Source organism: Anolis sagrei, chromosome 6 (genome assembly GCF_037176765.1).
Source record: "Anolis sagrei isolate rAnoSag1 chromosome 6, rAnoSag1.mat, whole genome shotgun sequence".
Taxonomy (NCBI): Eukaryota; Metazoa; Chordata; class Lepidosauria; order Squamata; family Dactyloidae; genus Anolis; species Anolis sagrei.
Genome location: NC_090026.1, coordinates 31,895,736 through 31,923,550, shown reverse-complemented (window position 1 = coordinate 31,923,550; position 27,815 = coordinate 31,895,736). Strand labels below are relative to the sequence as shown.

Below are 27,815 nucleotides of genomic sequence, written 5' to 3'. Positions count from 1 at the left end.
ACTCTGTTACGACGGCAGGATCAATACATCTAGGCAGTGGAGTGAGGAAGGGGGAGGATTTGCTCTCACTTCCTTCCTTACATGTTAATCCTTTGCACAACTGCAGTGTGAGAAGGCTTTCTGGGTGGCTACCCCGCTCCCTTCAAAAACCCATTTACGACCACTAAATGTTGACCATGACAAATGCAATCCACATGACTACTTTACTTGTGGTCCTTAGTTAATGTTGTGGTTTCCAGGAGAATATTTATAGTACAAGAGCTTAAAAGGCAGCTGACATCCGCAAAAGACTCAAGACTTAACAGGAAGGCTTTAGGTCAACTTTCCTCCTTTGTCTTGTCCTGGAAAGGCTTTGTTCTTGTTGTGTGTCTTCAAGTGGTTTCCAACTTACGGTGATCCCACGGAGTTTTCCTTCCTTCAGAGAGTTAGTCATGATCTTTCTCTAACGTTGAGAGACTGTCACTTGCCCAAGGTCAAGTGGGTTTCCATGGTTGAGCAGGAATTGGATCCTGGCCTGCCAGAAATCTACCTGAACATTAGGATCATTGTGAGAGCTGTTCACCAGTGGAACTCTCTGCCCCAAAGTGTGGTGGAGTTTCCTTCATCGGAGGTGTTTAAACAGAGGCTGGATAAGTCAAACTCCCTCAGCCTCAGAGGGGTGCTTTGAATGCAATTTTCCTGTTTCTTGACAGAGGGTTGGATTGGATGGCTCATGAGGTCTCTTCCAATGCTATGAGTTGTTTCTGACTTACGGCAATGCTAACATGAACATATCATGGGTTTTCTGGGGCTGAGAGTGTGCTTGGGTTTCTATGACTGAGCAGGGAATCAAACTCTGATCTCTAGAACTCAAGTTCAATGCACAAACCTTTACACCATGCTGGCTTTAATAATATCAGAAGAGGGAGGGATGTCGCAGAGTAAATCCAACCTAATATTGTCTTCTGATGTAAAAGTCCCCCTTTCCCTCTCCCTGCCACCAGCCAGATCCTTTCAGCCTGGTTGGAATTAGAGCAGGGCTGGGAAAACTACGAATCTCCTGATGTTTTAATCATCTGCCCCTATCCTCCTTGACTGTTGGCCATGCTGGGAGGAAGAGATGGGGACTGAAGTCCAAGACATCTAAAGAGCCAAAGATCTTCTGCTTTTGGATCAAAGGAAGGCTTTATGTGCATTTTTCCAACCAGAGATGTAAATCCTTAGCTGCTCTATATCCTCACAAGTAGGAACAAATCATTATTGTATTTATCTCATTTCTGCAGGAGGAAACATGGCTAATAATTGGGAGGAAACATTTCACCCAAGTATTCACCATGTATTTAAACAGGGTGTAGTATTATGGAAGGAAAAATAGGTGTCTCTTTTTTTGCACAAACCTGTTTGCGGCACAAAAAGGGGGGGCTTCCTCCACAAAAAACAGGGTTTTTCACATAGGGAATTTGTTTCCTGTGCAGAATAGAGGTTTTTGCACAAAAAGCTACATGTTTTACAAAAATTAAAAGTATTCTACAACCCATATGGAAACTTAAATATGGGAAAGCAATTGAGCTAGATTATATCTGGTCTGATGTTCTTATGGGGTTTGCTGATTGCCAGGTACCACATTGTTTGACCTGAGAGTGAGCAATAATAAATATTATTTCCATCTCTGTTCAAAAACACCTTACCTTTCAAATATTCCGGAATACCAGTTGTGAAACAAGGCTGATTAAAGATGGTTCCTCCTCCTCCTTCTCCTCTAATCATTGAATTATTCTGTTATGATTCATTACCAATAATATCAATGGCTATTAATGGCAACCTATTAAGAGTTACAAATGCAAAAGCAACACTTTACACATTCATAACTGTTTGGTATTCATAGTTAGGATCATGGCACTATGCCCTCCCCATCCACCTAACCATTATCAGTCACATAGGGAACAGAGATCTGTTATGTTCATAGTCCTTGCTCAGTGGGTTGATTTTTTCCAGCCCTTTCCTGCCGATGATCTGCCATGAAACAACATGAGAAGCAGAGCTCCTATTGCAAATCCTTGTTCCACTGTAAATCACTGTCAGGAGGGGGCTGGAGATGCCATCCTGCCAAGCCCTGGCCACCAGAAGAAGCAGTGGCTTCATCACATGGGTCGTCACAAGCATTCTAGGATGCTTCTAGCACACTCCATCATAAGATGCACACTGACATTCAATGCGGCTCTGCAGATGAACTGTGCCACAAGCATTCTAGGATACTCCACCCAGAACACAGAAGGCTTCCCATGTTCTTTAGGTAGCAACACATGCCCAAGGATGCTCTGCCCAGAACATGGAAGGCTTCCCATGTTCTGTAGCAAGCACCCAAGGATGTTCCACCCAGAACACGGAAGGCAGCAACAAAGTTCTGTAGGCAGCAACTGGGCCAGCATGGGAGGAAGCTGCATTGCTGTGGGCAATGGGAAGCGTCACTGTGGGCAATGCAGGGTGTGGACCAATGGGATTGCTCCACTGTCCCATGGATTCACCATGGAGGCTGGCAAATCCCCCCACTGCTCCTAATCAATGTGATGAGATCCTCTGTTGCTTAGTCAAGATGCTGGCTGCTAAGGTTTGTTTGGAGAGTCAGGTCAGGAGATGACAGGTAATTATATTTTTAGCAAAGTCTGTGATGTAGGATCTCAGCCTATACAGCCTACACACACACACACACACACACCAGTTGACTATCCCTTATCTGAAATGCTTGGGACCAGATAGGATATTTTGTTTTATATCTTGGAGACGGAGCCCAATTCTAAGCATAAAATTCATTCAAGTTTCACATGCACCTTGTGCACATAGCCTGAAGGTCATTTTATATAATACTTTTAGTAATTGTGTGCATGAAATAAAAGTTTATGTATTGTCGAAGGCTTTTGTGGCTGGAATCACTGGGTTGCTGTGAGATTTTTGGACTGTAAAGATGCCAGCACAGATGCAGGCGAAACATCAGGAGATAATGCTACTGGAACATGGCCATACAGCCCAAAAAACCTCACAGCAACACAAAGTTTATATACATCGAACCACCAAAAAAGCAAAGGTATTACAACCTTAGCGAATAATGTGGACAATTTTGAATTTTATCCAAGTAGCTGATGATGTTTGGGAGATTCAGCACATGGGATATTTCCTCTCTTATTCTGTTTAAAACCCAGAGCAGACAAAGGTAGGTCAGTATTATTATCCCCCATATTGCAGACTGTCAGACAGAGTGGCTCATCTAAAGATATTTAATTAATTCATGATTTGAACCTGGGAACTTTGGATTTATAGCTTTGTTTCTTAGGGAATACCTCTGAACAAACACAGCGGGGGGCTTTGGCAGGCCATACAGCAGCCAGGAGCTCTCCCATCTATTCAGGGTAAGACGACAAACACGACAAAATGCAGTGTCTTTTCTAGTTCAAGTAATAAACCAAGTGCAGTGCAGAGATCAAGTTATAAACCATCTCTGCTCAGACAGATCCATTTTTCAAAGTCCCCATGGGAGTTAAATTCACTCTCCATTGGAGCACATGGAATTAAACACAGAAAGTTTTTAAAGAACACAGAGATGCTGGGAAAGCTTTTTCGTATTGGTCTTGGTATTAATACAAAATTGGCTGGTTTCAGTAATCAAACAGGAGCAGCTATTTCCCAGTAGGGTTGAATTTCTGTAAAAGGAGGTACAGACCATGAAGCTATTGGGAAGCCCTCTTCTCTTTGCTTAGGCATGAGACCATAGGGGTATCCACTCAATGCATTTTACACATGGTCAATGTCACCCATTACTTTGGATACTTTTGTGCTGAAGGCCTGCACTGGATACATTTTTATTCAGACATCCTCATCTATAGATAACCATGCTGTTTACATGCAGTCATATAAATAGATTGCAAAAGCCATGCTGGATTTTAGAAAAGAGATTAGAACATACTGAATCTAAAATCTGGATATTTACATATTGGCAATGGGCTACAAGTTCAGAGTTTACGAAACCTTAAGTGAATGACGCTGTCTGTCTCATTGTATTCATCTATATAAATAAAAATGTAATATTTGTTTGTGGAATTAATATAACTCAAAAACCACCGGACGAATTGACACAAAATTTGGACACAATACACTTATCAGGCCAACAAGTGACCATCACTCATAAAAACACTGAAAAACGTAGTGGAAGGGACTTCAAAAGCCAAAAAAGGAAAAACAATGCTACAGTGCATGCGTAAAAACAACTTCCCTGGCAAACAAAGCACACAATAGCATATCCACACTCTCTTTCAGACTACAGCTCCCAGCATCTCCTAGACCAGGCCCTTTAGGAGAGGAGGAGGATCCAAATGCACTGCTTCCAAGCTACAAGCTTTCTTCTCCTTGGATTTCTTTGAGAGAATCCTAATCCCAGCATATTTTCAATTTCCTATTCCTGGACTGCAACTCCCAGCAATCCTCCAGATAGATAAGATAGATAGATTAGATAGAGATAGATAGGTAAATAGATAAATTGATCAGGAGGTCTGCTGGGATTTGCAGTCCAAGAATAGATAAAGAAGGAAGAAAGGGGAGAAAGAGGAAGGGAAATAAATGGGAAGAAAGAGAACTTGAAGAGAAGGAAGGAAGGAGAGAATGAAAGAAAAACAAGGAAGGAAGGAAGGAAGGAAGGAAGGAAGGAAGGAAGGAAGGAAGGAAGGAAGGAAGGAAGGAAGGAAAGAAGGATAGAAGGATAGAAAGAGGGAGGGAAGGTTGGCCACAGCAACGAGTGGTGGGTACAGCTAGTATGGACATAAAAACAGACAGTACTTTCTTGTTTGGCTATTTGTGGACAGTACCATATTCTACTGTGAACGCTGTAGTGCTACTTGGGAATTTAAATATATAGACTTTCTGAAATTCAATGTATGCCATTTGGAAGAAGCTGCTTTATTTCAGCAACCTGACTCTTGTCATTTATTTTAAGTGTGCCAGGGAAGATTTGTAGCTCAGGGTTTGGTTACTCACTTACCCATGGAAACCTATTGGATGACTTTTGAGTGAGTCACACACTATCAGCCCTAGGAACAACTTGAGGAACTGCAAGTCGCTTCCGGTGTGAGAGAATTGGCCGTCTCACGGATGTTGCCCAGGGGTTGCTGGATGTTTGATGTTTTGCTATCCTTGTGGGAGGCTTCTCTCATGTCCCCAAATGGGGAGCTGAAGCTGATAGAGGGAGCTCAACCTACTCTCCCCGGAATCGAACCGCTGACCTGTCAGTCAGCAGTCCTGCCAGCACAAGGGTTTAACCCATTGTGCCACCAGGAGCTCCTAGAAAACCCAGTGAAAGGTTCTCTTAAGCATCACCTTAAGCTGGAAATGTGTAGCACACAACAACAACAACATAGTAGATTAAATGTTTTTAAATAAAATGCATACGGTCGTGATTGTTATCTCCAGCATCTTTGGCAGGGAAAGACTTTTGCCTGAAACTTGGGAAAGCCATACCAGCTAATGCAGAATGGTCTAGTACTTCTCAGTCCTTGGCCCACTAAATGTTTCTGAATGTATTTCCCAAAGGCTTCTATCACCAGTAGTCAGGAAATATGGGAGTTGAATTCCAAAATGTTTGGAGGTCTAAAGATTGACCACTCAAGTAGACAGTACAGAGCAAAGTGGGCTAATGCTCTGGCTCTAGAGAAAGCTGGTTTCCATCTGAATGGCTACTGTTAATAACTTCACCATATGTTGTGCATCTGAGATTACTGTGTCAATATTTCTCCATCCAACCATCTGAATAGCTGAACAATGTACTAGAGGTGCACACTTTTTGGCCTGTAGAAAATAGACACATCCTAGTATTTGGAGCAAGGGTCCCCTAGTGATGCGGTGGGTTAAACCGCTGAGCTGCTGAACTTGCTACCAAAAGGTTGGCAGTTCATATCCAGGGAGCGGTGGGAGCTCCTGCTGTTAGCCCCAGCTTCTGCCAACCTAGTAGTTTGAAAACATGCACATGTGACTAGAGCAATGGGTACCGCTTCTGCAGGAAAGTAAGAACGCCCCATGCAGTCATGCTGGCCACATGATCTTGGAGGTGTCTACGGACAACCCTGGTTCTTCGCCTTAGAAATGGAGATGAGCATCACCCCCCCCCCCCCCAGAGTCGGACATGACTAGACAATATCAGGGGAAACTTTTACTTTTTAGTAGTATTTGGGGCTCTTCTTGAGGGCCATAACCATTCTTGAGGCCATCATTTTGGATGATGAGGAGTCAACTTTTGCCTGTTTGGAAGGGGAGCCATTGCTACTTCAAGGAAAATAAGCCAGGAAAATAAGCCAGGATTTTTGACAATTTTGGGGAGGGGTCTTTGTGAGAGTCAACTGAGACCATAGGGTTTCCACCAAACCCCCTTCCACAGTGAGACGTCCTTAGGCTGAACAATCCCTGCCCCTTCTTCAGATTATGCTTCCAGTGTCAGGAAACAGGCTGCATTGTACAAGAGCTCATGCAGTAATAAATCTGTTAGTGTTAAAGGTGCCACGGGATTCTGTTATTTAAGGCTCACTGTTGTTTCACCTTCCAGAGACCCTTTGAAAACTGTTTTTCCCCCTCTCTCCCTCCTCTCCACCCCTTTGGTCTCCAGAAAACACTGCTGGTGCCAGCAGTAGTTGATTACACACAGAGACCTATTATTTTCTTTGCTTCCTAGTTTTCCAACCATTCACTAGAGCCACCAACCAATTAAAGGTCCTTTCAATCAATTAAGTGCCTGGCCTTTCCCTGATTAATTGAATAAATGTTAGCATGCCTGTGGCAAAAGCTCAATGGTATGCCTTTCCCTTCCGAAAGGCAAGAGGCATTTTCTCTGCTCGGTGCGACAGTTCGATACAGACCAAAAAAAGCCACAATTCACGCGTAAGAAGAATGTTTAGTCTTGGGAACATTCTCTGTTATAGAAGCACATCAAAGCTGGAACATGCTTCAAAAGCTAAACATTGGCCTTGTGGAGACCAGTTTCAAAAGAAAGGTGCTGTAGGTTTTTCAAGCAGGCATTTTCCAAGAACCCCTAGATCCTGCTGCTTGAAGGAAAATCACAGGAGCTTCACCCTGAAAGACACAATTGCTATCTTTTGAAGGAAATGTATTTTCCTCCCCGAACTGTTCTTAACCTTGTCGAAGGCACTTCCTCCAGGAGCCCTACTTCTCCCAAAAGAGCTTCAGACTTCTGGCTCTCTTATATTGCTCCATTTTCTCTGTTTTGCTATTCCTTTTACTTGGAATTCCTTCTCTGGTCTTTCCCAGATAGCCTTATGTTCAGCCATGGTTGATCATGAAAACAATGAGCCTAATGTCCCCCGAGTCCTGTATTCTTTGTTTCTTTTCTGGGGATGCTGATGAGTAATTTGGAAACTTTTACTTCTATTTTTGATTTTTATTTATTTATCGTGTCACCAGCAACCAGACATTTGTATTACATTTTTAACAAAAACAAACCAACAAACAGACAAAACACAGAATTTGCAAGCTTGGTAGTTGATTAAATGTCCTTTGACCATTAGCTGGCCACTTGGAGTGCCTCTGGTGTTGTCGCAAGGAGGTCCTCCATGGTGCATGTGGCAGGGCTCAGGTTGCATTGCAGCAGGTGGTCTGTGGTATGCTCTTCTCCACACTCGCATGTTGTAGATTCCACTTTGTAGCCCCATTTCTTAAGATTGGCTCTGCATCTCGTGGTGCCAGAACGCAGTCTGTTCAGCACCTTCCAAGTTGCCCAGTTTTCTGTGTGCCCAGGAGGGAGTCTCTCATTTGGTACCAGCCATTGATTGAGGTTCTGGGTTTGAGCCTGCCACTTTTGGACTCTCGCTTGCTGGGGTGTTCCAGCGACTGTCTCTGTAGATCTTAGAAAACTATTTCTTGATTTAAGTCGTTGATGTGCTGGCTGATACCCAAACAAGGGATGGGCTGGAGATGTCACTACCTTGGTCCTTTCACTATTGGCTGCTACTCCCCGGTGGATGTCAGGTGGTGCGATACCGGCTAGACAGTGTAATTTCTCCAGTGGTGTAGGGCGTAGACACCCCGTGATAATGCGGCATGTCTCATTAAGAGCCACATCTACTGTTTTAGCGTGGTGAGATTTGTTCCACACCGGGCATGCATACTCAGCAGCAGAGTAGCATAGTGCAAGGGCAGATGTCTTCACTGTGTCTGGTTGTGATCCCCAGGTTGTGCCAGTCAACTTTCGTATGATATTGTTTCTAGCACCCACTTTTTGCTTGATGTTCAGGCAGTGATTTTTGATGAACCACAATTTATTGGGGTCAGAGCACATATCAAACCATGATGATTATTAACTGTGATTTGTTTGAAATAAGGCAACTTCATGTTGAAAATACAGTGTTCCCTCACTTATTGCAGGTGTTCCGTTCCAGGACCACCCGAGATAAGTGAAAATCCGCGAAGTAGGGATGCCATATTAATTTTCATATATATACACATTTTATATATATATATATATATATATATATATATATATATATATATATAATTTTCTTACCCGTGCTTCCTTACCTATCTCCCGGCCCATCGCTGGCCTCCGGAGCCACGCAGGCAGCAGCAGGCCAGGGAGACAGGCCTTCCCTGCCGTGCCTCAGGCCACCACATTTCTGGGGTCTGTGGAAGCCAGGGAGGCAGGCTTTCCCTGCCGTGCGTCAGGCCGCCACACTTCAGGGGTCCCTAGCCTCCCTGGCCTCCACTAGACATGAATATTAAATATTAAATATTTTAATTAATATTTTCAAAAACCCGCTAAACAGCAAGTCCGCTAAAAGTGAACCGCGAAGTAGCGAGGGAACACTGTAGCAACCTCCCAAGCCTCCACTAACCATATGTAAATGTGTATAATTGTTAACCTATATTGTATGTACATTTGGTTTACCTCTTTGGTGTGGGAGGGGCTTCAGACACAGGATTCCATTTTGCATTCAGTTTGCATCAGACCTCAGTGGAGGTAGATGCATGTTGCTGTTTGGAGTTTAGTAGAGAAGTATGACTTATGGACTTCAGTGTGTACAGCTAAACTTAAAGACTATGGACAATTGATTAAGTGTCATACCCTGTGTACTCAACACAGAGAAGAAACTACATCTTATCCAGCTAAACTCTAATAAGACAGGTGCCTGTATGGTGAATTAATACAAGTTGTTTATGAGTAAACATTTTTCAAAGAAGACTTTGTTCTTATCTTTGAGTGCATATTTTAACTAAGAGATTTTAAAGAAGTGTATATCTTTTGGGCAACTGCAAATTTCATCTTCAAAGAAACAACCATCCTCTGATAACCAAATATATATTTTTGTAGTGGCATGTCTTTAGCCTTGGCAGTTTAAAGACATGGTTCTTCAGTTTAACAGCTGAGTTACCTGTGTGCCATTACATGAATACTAGTAAATATCACTTGTTCATAGAGTTGACTTCTAACAAGGTCATGCTTTTCTTGATTAGTGGTTTTCAAAAGGTGGTCTCCACGTGTCCATGGAAATTCACATTTGCCAAACAGATGTGACATCATTTTTACCTTTTCAATAAGGTTATGATGCAGTTATTTCCAACAGGTTATGGAATTTCCGATACTTAATCCAGCTGCTAGTAAGTTGACTTGTTTCAAACTTGTGTTTATATGTTGGGCTCTTTAAATTTTGTTAATATGGATGTATTATTGTTGTATTCAGGCACTGAACGTTTGCCTTTTATGTTTGGAATCTGCCCTGAGTCCTTTTGAGGAGATAGAGCAGAATATTATTATTATTATTATTATTATTATTATTATTATTATTACTGTAGTTCAGATTAATCCCAATGTAGAGTTCAGATGCAGTGATGAACTGTGGCAAATTGAAATATGAACAGAAAACGTCCTGTCTCCTCCTTACAATCATAGCAGATAAGGGGACACACACAAGCCAAGAAGAAAAATCAGTAAATTATAGTGTATCATAACATGGACTCCCTCTCCCCTTTGTTCTCTTTTCCCACCACTTTTAGAATCAATTTTGAAGCCCGTTTCTATGAATTGCTTGACACAGCATCCTGTATGAAACAATGTCTACTGAAACAAAGCCTGTGTAGGCACAACTCACTTGCCCATTCATCCTCCCAGTTCTGCCTACTCCTTTCCCTTCAATAAATTCCCCGGGGAAGAAATTACTTTGTTGACAACCATATATGTTTGTGACACTGTACAACTAGGAAATAACAGCGTGGTGCATATTGAGGGCTGACAAGGTGGCCTGCACAAAAGCAGAAAGTTTTCATTTCCCTGAGCTCAAAATATTTTCCATATCGAAGGACCCACTCATACATGAAATTAAATGTTCAAACACATATGAATCATTATATCAGGGGTGTGGGACCTGTGGCCTTTCACATGTTGTTGCATCTCCAAACCCTGTTCATTGTATCCCATAGCTATGATGGAAATTACAATCCAGTGACATCCAGAGGACCAGAGCTTCCCTATCTTTGGCTTACAGTATTCATGGTTATGTGCCTATTTTCTCTATTTGTAAGGTTCATGTTATGACAACAATGACTGATCGCTTTTAGTCTGAATATCAAAGGAACTATCTAAGGTGCTGAACAGTATCTGTGCCTTTAAAGTTCAGCACCTTTAAAGTTCAGGCTAAAAGTACACATTCAGAGCAGCTCTAGCATAGGAGTAAACAGTTATCAGTGAGCTATGTCCTCATGCAAGAATTTTCATAAATAGTGGGCCCTTTGATATCTGTTGGATTTTGGTTCCAAGATTTACCATGGATGCCAAAGTCCTATCATATACAATTATCTAATAAAAATAGTGTCCCTTACAAATGCTAGAGAAAGCCTAAGGATCTGTGATATAGTGGGAGGCTACAGCAGGATATGCCTACACGTCAGCATAGAGCTCAATGTGTGGTAAAATCAAAGTTAGCTTTTCAAAGTATATTTTTACCAATATTTTTGAGCTTTGGTTGGTTGAACCCAAGGATAATGGGAACCAACTGTAACAATAACAACAATAATAAGCAGGAGGCTCTAGATTCCTTCTCCCATCCTGTTAAGAAAAATCTATGCTCTATGAGGTCATGATCTCTTCTCATTTCATGCAGGTTATCTGTGGTCAAGATGAAGCTACAGAAGAAGAGGAAGAAGACAATGGAAAACCACCTAAAGAACAAAGAACCCAGGTACAAAAGAAGAAGAACCAACTGTCCCTGAAGTCCTCCTCAGTAGCTTCATCTAACTTACAGAACACAAGTCTATTAGAGTTGGCCTCTAACAACAACCAAGAATTTTGGGATGTCTTAGAGAATTTGTCTAAGCAAGGCCAAGGCCCACAGCCCTTGCGTGGCCGAAGGGACTCTGCTGCCAGCCCCAGTAGGCTTAAGAAAATATTTGGCTGGGGTGACTTCTACTCCAACATCAAGACGGTCAAGCTGAATCTCTTGATTACAGGCAAAGTGGTCGACCATGGAAATGGCACAGTCAATGTCTTCTTCCGGCACAACTCCACTGGACATGGCAACATATCTGTCAGCCTAGTGCCCCCCAACAAAGCTGTAGAGTTTGACCTTGAGCAGCAAATCTTCATTGAGGCAAAAGAGTCTAAGATCTTCAATTGCAGGGTGGAATATGAGAAGGTTGACAAGGCAAAGAAGACCACCTTGTGTACATATGACCCATCCAAGACCTGCTACCTGAACCACACACAGAGTCAAGTTTCCTGGGTGTGTTCCAAGCCCTTCAAGGTCATCTGTATCTACATCACCTTTTACAGCATAGACTACAGACTTGTGCAGAAAGTGTGTCCTGACTACAACTACCACAACAATGTTCCTTATTACCCTTCTGGGTGACAACGTACCTCTTCTGAGCTCAGAAGCAGCCCAAGTCCCAAGCACAACTTGGTTTGGGGTTTGGGAGCAGGAAATTGAGGCCAAGGGCTGGGAGAAGGATGAGTCATGGCTCTCCAGTGCTAGAAAAATCACCAAACAAGCCTGGCCTCTGCTAAAGGAGGGGAGTTTCAGAGAACACCGACCAACAGACCGTGCTTGCAAGGAGCTCTGCAGTCTATAAAAAGAATACCATCATTAACCAAATCCACAACTTCCACACTTTCATGTGTACACTCAGACCAAATCATTAATATGCGCAAGGCAGACATTCGAAATTGCACTTTCTCTCCAGTGTTGCTCCTTAACACAGGGTTCAATCCGTTGGGGAATTCTGCTATGAAAGCTTCCACGTGGCTTGTGCAGAAGGGCTAAAGCAGTAGTGAAGGCAAAAGTGAACAACCCTGGCTCACCAAATGTTGTTAGATTGCAACTCCCAGCATTCCTCAAGTTTGGTCTATCTGGGACTGCTGGGGCTTGCAGTTCATTGAGGGGGAGGTATAAAAATTCTTGCTGCTACTCTATGTTGGAAGGCAGATAACTGTGACTCTCCAGATATTTCTGGATTGTAATTCTCAGTATGCCTTGTTATTAGAAAGGGATGATGGGAGTTGTAGGACAAAGACATTTGGAGCCCCACGGTTGAACTGTCCTTGCCCAGGGTCAGATTCATCTATAGTTCATTAAACCACCCTTAATGACATCTGAAATCTGCTAGCTATTGTCTGCCCTGCTTCATCTTCCCTCCCTTCCAACTGAGCCTTTAACTGAAAATAGAAAAAACAGATTGAACCAGTGCAAGCTTTCAGTTTCCAAATGGCTATCCCTGGGCCATAAATTGTGAATGATCACCTACCTGCCAGAAAGGTGAAAACCTAAGTACTTGGCTATAATTGTTCCTTCTTTCCAGTCCAATTGCCCTATTAAGCCTTTTTTTCGTGCAACTTTTTGGCCTAGCCCCAGTTATGGCTAGGCCCTTTCCACCTCCAAGTGAGGTGAGGTTGACTTGAATAGAATACTGATATCATTGATCTGTTGTTGCTACAACAAATATATCAAGTACTCAGAGCACAGCATACAGAGAGAATGTAACCCAAATAAAACAATTGCACTGTCACTTGTTTGAAAGCAAGGGCGGGCAATGTGCAGCTGGCTCCCAAAGGATATATTGACGGCCCTCAACCCCTCTAGGCTCACCCGATTACCCTCCCCAAAATGATGAACTGCATCTTCTGGGAGCCTCCAGGATCAAGAATGTATGTTCCAGGGTTCAGGGTTCCATTGAACAGTGTGACATAACCCACACTTGTTTTTAAAACCCAGAATTGACTTCCAACTGCATCTCCTTTAGAGGAGAAGTTGGCATTTTGAACAGACTATCTAAGGTTGCAAGGGTTTCAAATTTGTCTCTAGAGCTTCCAAAGATGCTCACCCTGATTTAAAGGCATCGTATCCAAAAGGAATGTTAAAAATAGGTTGAACTTGCATAAGTTAAGTGGGATGAAGAGTTTATGCTGGAAACATGGTAGCTGGGCTGAGGCAAGGAAACATGCTAGCATTCTGAGCTTGGAAATTCATTATGCTAGCCCAGGCATAGGCAAACTTTGGCCCTCCAGGAGTTTTGGACTTCAACTCCCACCATTCCTAACAGCCTCGGGCTGAGGGTGAAAAGGAAGGGTCCTGGGGCTGTTAGGAATGGTGGAAGTTGAAGTCCAAAACTCCTGGAGGGCCAAAGTTTGCTAGCCTTTACTGTGACAACAAAGCGAAATGAGGAAGCCAGCTTCTGATGCTTTTAGCCCCAACCTGGGAAAACACATTCCTTGCCCTGGCTTAATATATTGAAGGGAAGGCTTGTTGAAGTTTGGACCTGGGTTTGCTAAAACGGATGGGAGGCACTACAGCAGGCATGGGCAAACTTTTTTGCCTTAGGGCCGCATTAGGGGCCCGACTGAGAGGGTTGGGCCAGGAGAGAGGGCAGACTGGCACATGCTGGGTGGGACAGGCCCGGGAGAGATGGGGGCAGGAACTGTGAGAGGGTGGGGCTGGGAGGGGGTAGGTCAGGGCCCAGGTCATCCTCCAGTTGTCCTCCTGGCATAAGGATGAGGCTGCTTGGTCCATGCTTATCCTGGGAGCAAAAACAAGACATGTGGCGACTTCCCCGATCCTCCTCTCCCAATCTTTGGGCTGTCTTCTCAGTATTATGCTGGGAGGAGTGTGAGACAGGCGATGGCTGAGAGTGCTCCAGAGAGCTCTCAGCCTCTGCATGTCTTCCTCAGGCTGTCCTCTCAGCATAAGTACAGGACCACTCTCACTGTCCTTATAGTGGGAGAAGGACAAAACATGCAGTGACTGAGAGTGCTCCACAGGGCTCTCAGCTGCTATGTGTCTTCCTTCCCCATTCTATCTACATAAGGATGTGGTGGGCCACCATGTCCTTATGCCACAGGACAGGGAAAATGAGAAGGGCCTGAGGTGGGCCCTTCTCATACCTAGGGGACCGTACGCGGGTCCCGGGCCTTAGTTCACCCATGCCTGCACTACAGCCTCCTAATCTGGCTGGGATAGTCCCAATTTAACCTCCATCATCTCACTTTTTCAGATACAGACAGTCCCTGAGTTACAAACTTCTGACTTATGAATGACTCATAGTTAAGAACAGGGGTGAGACAACAGGAAGTGAGAGAAATCTACCCTTAGGAAGGGAAAACCACTCCTGAAAGAGTTACAATGGGAAACAAGTGTCTCCACTGAAATGTTATCACCAATTCTTGTTTCCATAGGTAATGGTAAAGATTTTCCCTTGACATTAAGTCTAGTCATGTCCAACTCTGAGGGAGCCGGTGTTGTCCATAGACACCTCCAAGGTCATGTACCCAGCATGACTGCATGGAGTGCTGTTACCTTCCCGCTGAAGTAGTACTTATTGATCTACCCATATGTGCATGTTTTTGAACTGCTAGATTGGCAGAAGCTGGGCCTAACAGCAGGAGCTCACCCCGCTGCCCGGATTCCAACTGCCAACCTTTCGGTCAACAAGTTGAGTAGCTCAGTGGTTTAACCTGCAGCACCATCGGTTTCCATAACCAAAATTTTCAAAATCACAGGACAGAAAGTGAGGCGAAATCTGAACAGGGGCACAGACAGCAAAATGCATGCATCCAAAGCTGATATGTATATGGCTGAAGTTACACTTAAAAATGTACCTGTTCCAACTTACAAACAAATTCAACTTAAGAACAAACCAGCAGAACTTACCTTGTTCGTAACTTGGGACTTCCTGTACTTTAAAAAAGTCTCAGTCTCTTTCTCTTCCTTCCACATACTCCCTTTGTCCTTGACTTACTTCAATTGCTGGCAAGCTCAAAGTTTGCACTCAGTAAATTCAGCAAGGAGAATTGGGAGCTGTCCTTTCCAGTAGGCTTAGACAAAAGCAAACTGCTGCAGCCTCTCCTAGCCTGTATGTTCTTCCTCATTAACAACCTTTACCATCTGGACCTCATCCGTCCTGGTTCTCATCTTTGAAATGTTGAAGGGGTATGCCACACATGTCACCGCACATACTATCTAGGGTCTCTTGCACATTACACAGTTATAGCACTTTGATACTACTTTACTTGCTATGGCTTAGTCCTATGGAATCCTGGGATATGCATTTTTGTGAAGGGTTTAGCAGAGAGCTCTCACTTTCTCTCCACCTTGCAAATCCTGAGATTCTCAGAGTAGTGATGAGCCCCAAAGGCCCACTTTCCCCTAGATATATTCTACTTAAAAATAACTATATATATATGCATGCACAACCTTAACTCCTGGGCAGTCTACCAGTGCATATGTGTACACTCATGTACTACCAAGAAACACACCTTTAGGAGTTAGAATAATGCATCTAGATTTCCATCATGTTGCCTCCCAGTTTTTACAGAATGAGGATTTTTTTTTTTTACAAATACTAGGAATATGAAGCCAGAAGGCAAATTCATGGGAGACATGGCTATCTATCTGTTAATCTTGATGGCTATACAATATTTCCAGTTTCAGAGAAAGTAGGTTGGGAAACACAAGCAAGTGGTACAAATGCTGCTGGTGTCCAATTCAGGACACATGCTTAGCTACCATGGAGACAGAATTCTGAACTAGACAGTGCATTTGTCTCCTTGTATTCTTATCAATAGAGAATAAAGCCCAACTCTTCTTAAATTCTTCTGAATTTGGGGAGGATAAACCTAGGTGGACTTGTACTTTGGATGGGACTGATTTGTCAGCCTCCAAATGTATGTGTTTCTACCTAAACAGTCTGGTATGAATTTTTGAAAATATTAAAACTCACACTGGAGAAAACAACTTAAGTTGGTACAGATTTCAAGTTGCTATGGATTCAACATATTGTCTAAGGCAGTGGTTCTCAACCTGTGGGTCCCCAGATGTTTTGGCCTTCAACTCCCAGAAAACCTAACAGCTGGTAAACTGGCTGGGATTTCTGGGAGTTGTAGGCCAAAACACCTGGGGACCCACAGGTTGAGAACCACTGGTCCAAGGCTTTCATGGCCAGAATCACTGGGTTGTTGTAGACGTTTCAGGTTGAATGGCCACGTTCTAGAAGTATTCTCTCCTGATGAAACAACAGACTTCACAACCTCTGAGGGTGCCTGTCACAGATGCAGGCGAAACATCAAGAGAGAATGCTTCTAGAACATGGCCATAGAGCCCGAAAAATTTACAACAACCCACTTGCTATGGATTGCTTTCCAACTTTCATTGATGATGGATTATGGACTAGCTCTACTGGTTCTATCACATAAGCTAGTGCAAATATTATGTGTGTGCTTTCGAATTGCTGGGTGTGGTTGCCATCCATGAAACCATGGATGCTTTGAATCCCAATTTTGGGAGGAAGGTGGGATACAAATAAAACAACAATAATAACAATAATGCATGGAAATGTATTTCCAGATATATCTTGGATCAGAACATTAAGGTAGTGTTTCATTATCCGCAAAGAGGCCACAAGGGGGTGCTATATAGAGAAGGATAGACCATTTTATGGGGGAAAGGGGTTGAAGGAGGTAAACAATTTTCCCCTGTTTTCTTGTTATTCCCCACCCACTATCATCACTACCACCCATGTCACAATCATTGAAACAACCATTGTTTTTGATATGGGAAAGGGGGCAGGAGGAATAACCTGAGAAAATTGAGGAAATGGTTTTCCTCCTTCAACTCCCCACCCCGACCCCATAAAATGAATTATCCTTCTCTGTCTAGGTCCCTTTTTATGGCAGGCCCGGATAATGGAATAATACCAGGCTTTAAATAAATCTGAATGACTTGCCATGAGCAAATCATTCTTAGTGTGTTCCCTAGAAAAAAGCTTATTACAAATTACTTGTATGGACTACAACACTCAGAACCTCAAAGCCATGCTGGGACCAATGTTGCTAGAGGTTCTGGGTGATGTATTACACCCCCCAAAACTTATCCAAACTCTCTCCCTAGCTGTGAAATGGAAACAGGATCTACCTCAGAGGATTGTTGTGAAGATGATAGTGGCGATGACAACGATGTCATGAAGATTGTAAAGCATTTGGTGCTATTAAGAAATGTTTCAAAGAGGTTCTCTCCCTCCCTTTCCGAGTTTCTCTGCTTCTCTCCCCATCTCTCTCTCTCCCAACAAACCTTTCCCCAAGGAATTTCCAACTCCCTCAAACCAAATGTTTCTGTTGTCTATAGATTGCTCCATATCTTCGCTCTTTCTTTTTGATTAAAGGATGGGCACATCTCCTTGATATCATGTATTTATTTTAAATACTGTCCTTAAAATGAAGAATAAACTTTCCCTCTATATTATGGAGGGGCCGAATGATGAGTGGTTTCTAGATTTTGTTATTCTAGTCGAGAAGACCTCTCTTGCTCTCCACTAATAACGTGTGAAGGTGTGAGGGTATCAAATTTGCATTGAAGACGGTTCTGAGATGGGTGAACAATCCCAGATCGGCTCCAGATGTAGCGGTTCTAGACTTGCTAATTAGAAGACATTGCACAACTAATCTTCTTAACAGATTTTCTCTGGTAAGTAAGAAAAATGGGGGGAAATTGGAAATGTGAGACTAATAACAGAAAATTGCATTTGTCTGGAGACCCCGTATAATTCTGAGAATTCGGTGTGGTGAATGGATTTGAGAACAAATCAAGTCCGAACTCTTTCTGGAAACCAAAATGACCAAACTGAGGCTACCATGCTCTGAAAACAACATGGGATAAACAGATAATACTTGATAAAATTGAAGACAAAAGAAACACTGGAAAGCTACATCTATATAAATAAAAATGTAATGTTAGTTTGTGGGATTAACATAACCCAAAAACCACTGGACAAATTCACACCAAATTTGGACACAGTACACCTATCAGGCCAACGAGTGACCATCACTCATAAAAACACTGAAAAACACAGCAGAAGAGACTTAGAAAGCCAAAAAATAAAAAAAATCATTACACCGCATGCACAAAACCACATATATATACACAAACAGACATATACACCAATATATATGCATACACATATATACACACACAAAACCCATATACACAGGTTGGGCCACAGCAATGTGTGGCAGGAGTGGCTAGTTATAGATAGATTGACTCTGTCACGAAAGCCACAGCTTAGAGTTTGCAATGCTTGAGCAGGCCTGTAAGCCAGAGTGTCTCATTCATAGGGCACCACAAGACAAAGTCAACTTGATGGCAATTGACCACGAAAAAATGCATAATAAAAGTACTGACCAGTGTGGTAGAAATGGGGCATTTTTGTAGCCTCACCCGAAAGCTCAAAGATTGAAATACCACTTTGACAAATAAAATATTTTGGTCCATAATAACAAATATGATCTCTAGAAGTTATGGAGGGCATTTCTGCCATGCTTGGAGTCCCCTAAACCAAACATCTGCAAATAAAATATAGTGTGTGTGTATGTATGTGTGTGTGTATATATATATATATAGAGAGAGAGAGAGAGAGAGAGCTTCAAAATGTTCCAATTTCCTTCTGGGAGCCCAGTAATGTACATAACAACACAAGGAAGGAGCCCTTAGTTTGGAAAAAATGAGTGGTAAATGCTTTTGTAAACCCATAGCATCTCTTCCAAGTTTTAAAGTTGGCCTAAATCATTGTTTCTCAACCTGTGGGTTGGGACCTCTGGAGGGGGGGTCACAAGGGGGTTTCAGAGGGGTCGCCAAAGACCATCAGATACATATATTTCTTAGGAACCCCTTTGGCAGATTTCTCAGCTTGTCTTTCCCTTTCTTTTTGAAAAGAGAGGGTGAATCCTCCTACAAAAAGCCCTCCTCCATTGTGATTGGCTGGCCTCTCAGCCAAAGGAAGGGCTGTCTTTGAGACTCCAACAGGAAGGGGAGAGCAGGCATGCTCGGAGCACGGCAGCGTGGTGTGCATGTGCGGGTGAGGGAGAGTGTGCAAGGGTGGAGGGAGGCTCATGCCAGTGAGTCTCTTCAAAGCATGGGGGTTCTGTTTGAGAAGTTTGGCCCAATTCTATCGTTGGTGGGGTTCAGAATGCTTTTTGATTGTAGGTGAACTATAAACCCCAGCAACAACAACTCCCAAATGTCAAGGTCTATTTTCCCAAAACTCCACCAGTGTTCACATTTGGGCATATTGAGTATTCATGCCAAGTTTGGTCCAGATTCATCATTGTTTGAGTTTATAGTGCTTTCTGGATGTAGGTGAACTACAACTCCAAAACACAAGGTCAATGCCCACCAAACCCTGCCAGTATGTTCTGTTGGTCATGGGAGTTCTGTATGGCAAGTCTGGTTCAATTCCATTATTAGTGAAGTTCAGAATGCTCTTTGATTGCAGGTTAACTCCCAGCAACTACAACTCCCAATTGACAAAATCAATTCCCCACCCCCAACCCCACCAGTATTCAAATTTGGGCATATTGGGTATTTGTGCCAAATTTGGTCCAGTGAATAAAAATACATCCAGCATATCAGATATTTACATTACAATTCATAACAGTAGCAAAATTGCAGTTATGAAGTAGCAACAAAAATAATTTTATGGTTGGGGCTCACCACAAGATGAGGAACTGTATTAAGGGGTCGCGGCATTAGGAAGGTTGGGAACCACTAGCCTAAATGATGATGGACAGATGATCCCTCACGCCTCTCTTTGGAATGTTTAACTACAATTTGATATCTAGATTAGTTTTATCTGAAGTCGCTCAAAACGAAGAGGCAAAATGTTCTGCAAAGTTTAGTGAAACAAAATGCATTGTACCAAATGAGAGGTGTATTAGGGGTACAGGCTGATTGCTCATTAGAAAAGTAGACCAGCTTCCTAAAAGAGAGGTTGGAGGCGAAGGACAGGATGAAAGAGACAGAGAAGTTGGGCTCCAAAATGGAAAATGTCAGGGCTTGATTGCGGCTTGGTGGCTCTGATCACAGCAGAAGTGGGTGAATTTGCTTCCATCTACAGAATACTATGCTTGCCAGTTTGCTAATAAATAGGTTCCTTCGTCTCATTGGGAACGGGAAGGAGAGGGAGAAAAAAACCTCCTCTAATTTAAATTTAATGAGCCTCAAATGCTTGAGCCTCCAATAACCTTTGCTCCAGCACATCCAGAAAACCAGCCACTTAGAACAAACACCAAGTCAAATCTACCACATTTAGCTGTTAACAGAGAAAGGGAACTAACACAGCTGCCCACGCTGCAACCATCTGCCTGGCTGAACTCCACATGAAGGACATGGAGGAGGAAAAGATATCAGAAGCAACCGAGACACCAAAGAGAAAGATGTTTGTGAACAGCAGCTTTCTTGTGTGTTGTGTACAGAAAAATAGAAATAATTGTATTGAATGTAAAATTAGGGTTTGCTTCTCAAAGATCCCCCTTTTCCTCCTATATCCATCACAAAAGCCAGTATGTTGTAGTAGTTTGACTATTGGATATGACTCTGGAGACTAGGGTGCAATTCCCGTTCAGCCATGGAAACGCACAGCATGACCTTGGGCAAATCACACTTTCTTGGCCTCAGAAGAAGACAATGACCAACCTCTTTTGAACAAATATGCCAAGAAAACTCAATGATAGGGTCACCATAGGTCCAAATTGGCTTGAAGGCACACAGCAGCAACAACAACAAGCACATATTACAATGACCTGCCTTCCTACCTTAAAAACAATTTTATTGTCTCTGGCTGCATGCTTGTTTGCCTGGAGGCATCCTTAGTTGTGAGGAGTAAATCTTGTCCTCTCTACCCCAAGGCAATAACTATTCAATATTTTATAGGTGAGAAGAGGAATACAAAACACATTGATTCTCAAAGTAAGGAACCATGGCTATGGCCTACTGAGTGAGAACTAAAAAGCAAGAAATACAGTAGTCACCACTACCCACTATGTGGTCATCAGGGCAGTAGGGCAGGAGATCCTCCTTGGCTGGAGATCCAACTCCAGTTCAGTGGTAGCTAAACACCTGCATGAATCACTAGTCTTCTGTAGACTGCAGTCCTGTCCTTTATTATACTTCTCCAAAGAGATAATGCAAAGTCACCTGTAATAATAATAATAATTATTATTATTATTATTATTATTATTATTTATATATACCGCTCTATCTCCCCTAGGGACTCAGGACAGTTTCCACAGCAAACATAAAACATACAGAATAGTCATTAAAATATAAACAACTTATAAACACAATCTCATGCATTGACACAACCACATTATTCCATTGTGCAAATGAATTACCAGTGGCCCTACCTGCATGTGGGCTGAACAGTTTGAAGGGCTGGATGGGGCTGATGTAGTAATAATATAGAATGGAGAATAAATGAAGTGCAGGAAGTGGACCTAATTAATGGTTGGGATAGATCCTGAAGCTATTTATTTCCTGGGCCTCTGGGCAGTTTTGAGGAAAGATCTGAACTAGGGCCAATTTCATGAAATAGAGGAGGAGCGGGAATCGGGTAATGTACTGGTTTGGGCCCTAACTGATGGCCAGAGGTCCTGGGCCTATGACTGATCATTATCGGAGGTCTGATGAAACTACCAGGTTTTCAAATCCCTACAAAAAGAAGAGAGTGATGGGGCCTGTCTTAATTCTCTGGGGAAGGGCATTCGAGAGGCGGGGGGGGGGGCACTCCCTCATACCCAACAACCGTTCTTGAGATGGTGGTGGGAGTGAGAGGAGGGCCTCCCTGGTTGATAGCAGATTTTGCTCTGGCTCATAGGGAGAGATGTGATCACGGAGATAGACGGGGCCCAAGCTCGAGGGGATACCATACATACCATACAGTTCTACATCCGTGATTCTCAACCTGGAGGTTGGGACCCCTGGGAGGGTCATGAGGGGGTGTCAGGCGGGAGGCACCAAAGACCATCAGAAAACACAGTATTTTCTGTTGGTCATGGGGGTTCTGTGTGGAAAGTTTGTCCCAATTCTATCGTTGGTGTGGTTCGGAATGCTCTTTGATTGTAGGTAAACAATAAATCCCAGCAACTACAATTCCCAAATGTCAAGGTCTATTTTCCCCAAAGCTCCACCAGTATTCACATTTGAGCATATTGAGTATCCATGCCAAGTTTGGTCCAGATCCATTACCGTTTGGGTTCACAGTGCTCTCTGAAGGTAGGTGAACTACAACTCCAAAACTTAAGGTTAATGCCCACCAAACCCTTCCAGTATTTTCTGTTGGTCATGGGAGTTCTGTCTGCCAAGTTTGGTTCAGTTCAATTCCATCATTGATGGAGCTCAGAATACTCTTTGATTGTAGGTTAACTATAAATCCCAGCAACTACAACTCCCAAATGACAAAAATCAACCCCCCCCCCCCATCCCACCAGTACTCAAATTTGGTCATATAAGGTATTTGTGCCAAATATGAACCAGTGAATGAAAATACATCCTGCATATCAGATATTTACATTACAATTCATAACAGTAGCAAAATTACAGTTATGAAGTAGCAATGAAAATAATGTTATGGTTGTGGGTCACCACAACATGAAGAGCTGTATTAAGGGGTTGCAGCATAAGGAAAGTTGAGAACCACTTGTTCTAGATTAAGCAGGAGTTGGTTCACATGATCCCATAAGTCTCCTTCTGAAGGCTCCCTTGACAGTGGGGTTGAGAATCCATTCCAGGGATTGGATAGTTTTGGAGAAGCTGTCTAATGCGCTGAAGCCAGTCAAAATTATGGATTAAAACCTTGGGTTGACATGGGAGCCACCAGTCACTATTCCTCAGTGCATGAACTGAGAGATCCTTTACCATCTGTCAAGATGTATTCTGTTACTCGGCATCCGTACATACTGCACTAGCTTCTGAAGCAAAGCATGTTTTCCTTTTTAAATGACATGGCTACTTTCTTTAATAGCAGCCTTGCAAGTGCTTTCAAGTACAACTTTCATAAACCCCAGACAGCATGATCAATGGTCAGGGATTATGTAAATTAACAGTTCAAAACATCTGGAGAGCCCCAGATGGGCTCCTGCCTTTTTGAAAGAAGCCACAACTTTGGAATTCAATTTAATATACTTTTATATATTTAATATCTTTTTACTAGCCTCATCAAAAGATTTTGCAATCTTTTGCATCAAAGATTTTGCAATACATCTTACAAATACTTCCCTTCCCCACTATCAAAGAAAATGAACAGAAAAATGAAAAGCAGCAAAACCAACATTAAACCGTGCACTCAAACTCTGTAAGAGGAGCCAATAAAACAGCTGTAAAAAGAAAAGCCTGGGTAAATTATAAAACTTTTTTATGAGCTGCTACAGATGAGAAAAGTGGTTGCTGAGCATGCGGATCTACAGAGACATTCCAGAGACAGGATACTCCCAGTTGAAGCTGGTGGCTTCCATGTCGATGTGGCAATGAATCCATTCTGGGATCTAGTCCGAACTTTAAGGGAAGGATCTAAGACTGTCTCTAGGCTATAGAATTAATGCATTCGCACTGGTTTAACCACCATGGCTCAATGCTATGGCTAAGGAATCACGAGAGTAATAGTTTGGTAAGACATAGCATTGAGCCATGGCAGTTAAACTGGTGCCAAACTGCATTAATTCTGTAGTGAAGAAGCATTTGGAGATACTGATCTCAGAAATGTGTTGCACACCTTGAAAAACATGAACACTTTGATGAAACGGGCATGGTGCCATTATTTCAACACCCTAAAGTGATGAATGGCTCTTCTTTCTTCCCAATGCCACTGTCTTGGCATTGGAGAAGGATAAGAAGGGGGAGCCCCCGCCCCCAGTGGTGCAGTGGGTTAAAGCACTGAGCTGCTTAGCTTGTTGACCGAAAGGTCGCAGGTTTGAATTCAGGGAGCGGCATGAGCTTCCACTGTCAGCCCCAGCTTCTGCCAACCTAGCAGTTCGAAAACATGCAAATCTGAGTAGATCAATAGGTACCGCTCTGGCGGGAAGGTAACAGCTAAAGGTTTCCCACTGCCTGGTAGAAGTCAGGCTTTTAAGGTGAAAAGCTATTCAAAGGTAATCCAGGTGGGCAATTGCAACTTTCACACTTGGTTCAAGTAGAAATGGAGGACGGGGTCGGGGAGTCATTTTCGTGCATGCGCTGTAATGTCTTTTTGGTTTGGGGGGGGTGTTTGAGTCCATTCCACTGTGTGTGTTTTTTGTTTTTATGAGTGATGGTCACTCGTTGGCCTGATAAGTGTCTTGTGGCCAAATTTGGTGTCAATTCATCCAGTGGTTTTTGAGTTGTGTTAATCCCACAAATGAACATTACATTTTTATTTATATAGACTAGCTGTACCTGCTACGCGTTACTGTGGCCAAACTTCCCTCTCTCTTTCCTTTTTTCTTTCTCTCCTTCCTTCCCCTTTTTCTTTCTTTCACTCCTTCCTTCCTTCTCCTCTTCTTCCCTTCCACCCCCCACCTTTTCTTTCCCTGTCCTTTTCTTCCCTTTCTTCCTTCTCTACCTATTCTTGGACTGCAACTCCCAGCAGTCCCCTTGATCAATCTATCTACCTACCTATCTATCTCTATCGAATCTATCTATCTGGAGGATTGCTGGGAGTTGCAGTCCAGAAATACAAAATTGGAAATATAAAAGGATTGGGGTGCTCTCAAAGAAATCAAAGGAGAAGAATGCTTGCAGGTTGGAAGCAGTGCATTTGGATCATCCTCCTCTCCTAAAGGGCCTGGTCTAGGGGGATAGTAGGAGCTATAATCCAGAAGAGAGTGTGGATATGCTATTGTGTGTTTTGATTGCCAGCGCATGTGCTTTAGCACCTTTTTGATTTTTTTTGCTTATGAATATTTATTATTTATTTATTTATTTGCTTTACTTCTATACCGCCTTTCTCAGCCGAAATGGCGACTCAAGGCGGTTTACATAGTAAAGGTTAACACAATAACATCAAGAAGGCAATTAAAAACACATTATACAAAACATCAAGTCAAAACAATCATTATCATAGATGTGCGCCTCAGCAAACAAATCAGAATCAGAATCCGTAATCATAATCCTTTATACCAATTCCTATGTTCAGTTGTACCGTCTTACTGTATTTCATTGCATTATTAGCCAAACGTTTGTTCGTAAAGCCAAGTCTTGACCTTCCTCCGGAATGCCAGTAGTGAAGGGGCCTGTCTGATTTCCACAGGTAGGGCGTTCCACAGCCGAGGGGCCACCACCGAGAAGGCCCTGTCTCTCGTCCCCGCCAATCGCGCCTGCGATGCGGGCGGGACCGAGAGCAGGGCCTCCCCAGACGATGAAGTCCCTTCCACTGTGTTTTTCAGTGCTTTTATGAGTGATGGTCACTTGTTGCCTGATAGGTGTATTGTGTCCAAATCTGGTGTCAATTCGTCCACTGGTTTTTGAGTTATGTTAATCCCACAAACAAACATTACATTTTTATTTATATAGATTGAAAACAGGGAATTGATTTTTCGATCTCCAAATTAGTCACTATCTCACAGCTCCTTCAAATTTTGGACAAGAACCTAGACCAGATTCATCAAGCCACAGATACAAAAGCGAATAGTGCTTGAACCATCGTCACCAACCTAACTAGGAGCTGCGGTGGCGCAAAGGGTTAAATCCTTATGCCAGCTGAACTGCTGACCTGAAGGTCAGTGGTTCAAATCCATGAGATGGGGTGAGCTCCCATCTGTCAGCTCCAGTTTTTCTCATACGGGGGCATGTGCTGTAATTGTTTTTTGTTTTGTTTTGTTTTGGGGGGTTTGGGGGTAAAACATTTGGGCAACATCCTTGCAGATGGCCATTTCTCTCACACCAGAAGCAACTTGCAGTTTCTCAAGTTGCTTCTGACACACACAAACACAACTTAACTTCAATGAGGAGGGAATATTTTATGCTGTTGTTCATATGTGTTGATTTACAAGAAACATGTACTCAAATTTAACAGAGTTTTGTGGCATTTTAAATAGCAATATGTTTTCTATGGCATAAGACTTCAAGGTCGACAGTCCACTTCAGCAGATGCACAGAAACACCCCATGTCCTAACTGGCATATCTCCCAAACCCTATTGCTTTCAACCTGTCCTTCAAACACTCATGATATATTTATACAAGCCTACCTCAGTTAAGAATGCCTTTTTACAGAGGTTTTATATACCTGTCCAGCTCCTTCTCATCCTTATACTAACTGGACGTATTTTTTAAAGCAATGACAACATTGGGAGCTGTCTCCAGAATTCCCTTACTGAACATGAAGCAGTAAGAAAGAAAATGATACAGCAAATAAGCCCATCTCAACAACTACCTCAAAAATGGAAAACATAAGAAAAAAGAGGATAGTGAAAGGAAAAAAATAATCCCTGGAAGCATTTTAGAAGTGTATTGTTGAAAGTTTTCATAGCTGATTCACTGGGTGGCTGTGAGTTTTTCAGGCTGTATGTTTCATTAGCATTCTCTCCTGACGTTTCACCTACATCTGTGGCTGGCATCTTCAGAGGAACCTCTGAAGATGCCAACCACAGTTACAGGCTCAATTTTTAAAAAAAGAGGTATTGTCCAGGAACACACATTTTCTGAGGTTAGGAGAACAGGACCCCCACCAAAGTGAAAAATTGCAAATAAAGAAATTGCTAGAAATATCTAGGTTTACTAGCATGACAATAATAATAACAATAACAACAACAAGCAGAGGCATTAGACCATTGCTCAGATGATTCATTGGAATGTGTGCCACAAATACCATCTGCCTGCCACAAAGAACTGGTGGGATCACAAGCCGGAAAAAGTTACAGAAAATGAACACGTCAAACTCCTCTGGGACCTCAGAATTCAGACAGACAGAGTTTTGGAGCACAATACTCCTGACCTCACAATCATGTTAAAAAACAAAGTATGGATTGTTGATGTTGCAATCCCAGGTGACAGCAGGATTGAAGAGAAACAACTGGAAAAGCTGACACGATATGAGGATTTAAAGATTGAACTGCAAAGACTGGCACAAGCCAGTAAAGGTGGTCCCAGTGGTGATCGGCACACTGGGTGCAGTGCCTAAAGACCTTGGCCTGCACTTAAACATGATCAGCACTGACAAAATTGCCAGCTGCCAGCTGCAGAAGGCCACCTTACTGGGATCTGCATGGATTATTCACCGATACATCACACAGTCCTAGACACTTGGGAAGTGTCTGACGTGTGATCCAATACAACAGCCAGCAGAGTGATCTTGACTGCTGTGGACTCATCTTGTTGTGTTTCTAATAATAATAATAATAATAATAATAATAATAATAATAATAATAAACAATTATTATTGGCAGCAAAAAAAGCCAATGGGATTTTGGCCTGCATCAATAGGAGCATAGTGTCTAGATCTAGGGAAGTAATGCTACCCCTCTATTCCGCCTTGGTTAGACCACACCTGGAATATTGTGTCCAATTCTGGG

General features: G+C 42.7%; 1 protein-coding gene across 1 annotated transcript in view; it reads left to right on the top strand.

Annotated features, from left to right (window-relative positions):
* The window catches only part of NXPH3 (neurexophilin 3), a 28,318-nt gene extending 10,558 nt beyond the window's left edge, over positions 1–17,760 (top strand). The window contains exon 2 of the mRNA XM_060780839.2: positions 11,121–17,760. Coding sequence (XP_060636822.2) covers positions 11,121–11,867 — 747 coding nt within the window. The 3' untranslated portion in view covers positions 11,868–17,760. The remainder of the gene's footprint in view (positions 1–11,120) is intronic.
* The last annotated feature ends 10,055 nt before the right edge of the window (positions 17,761–27,815 follow it).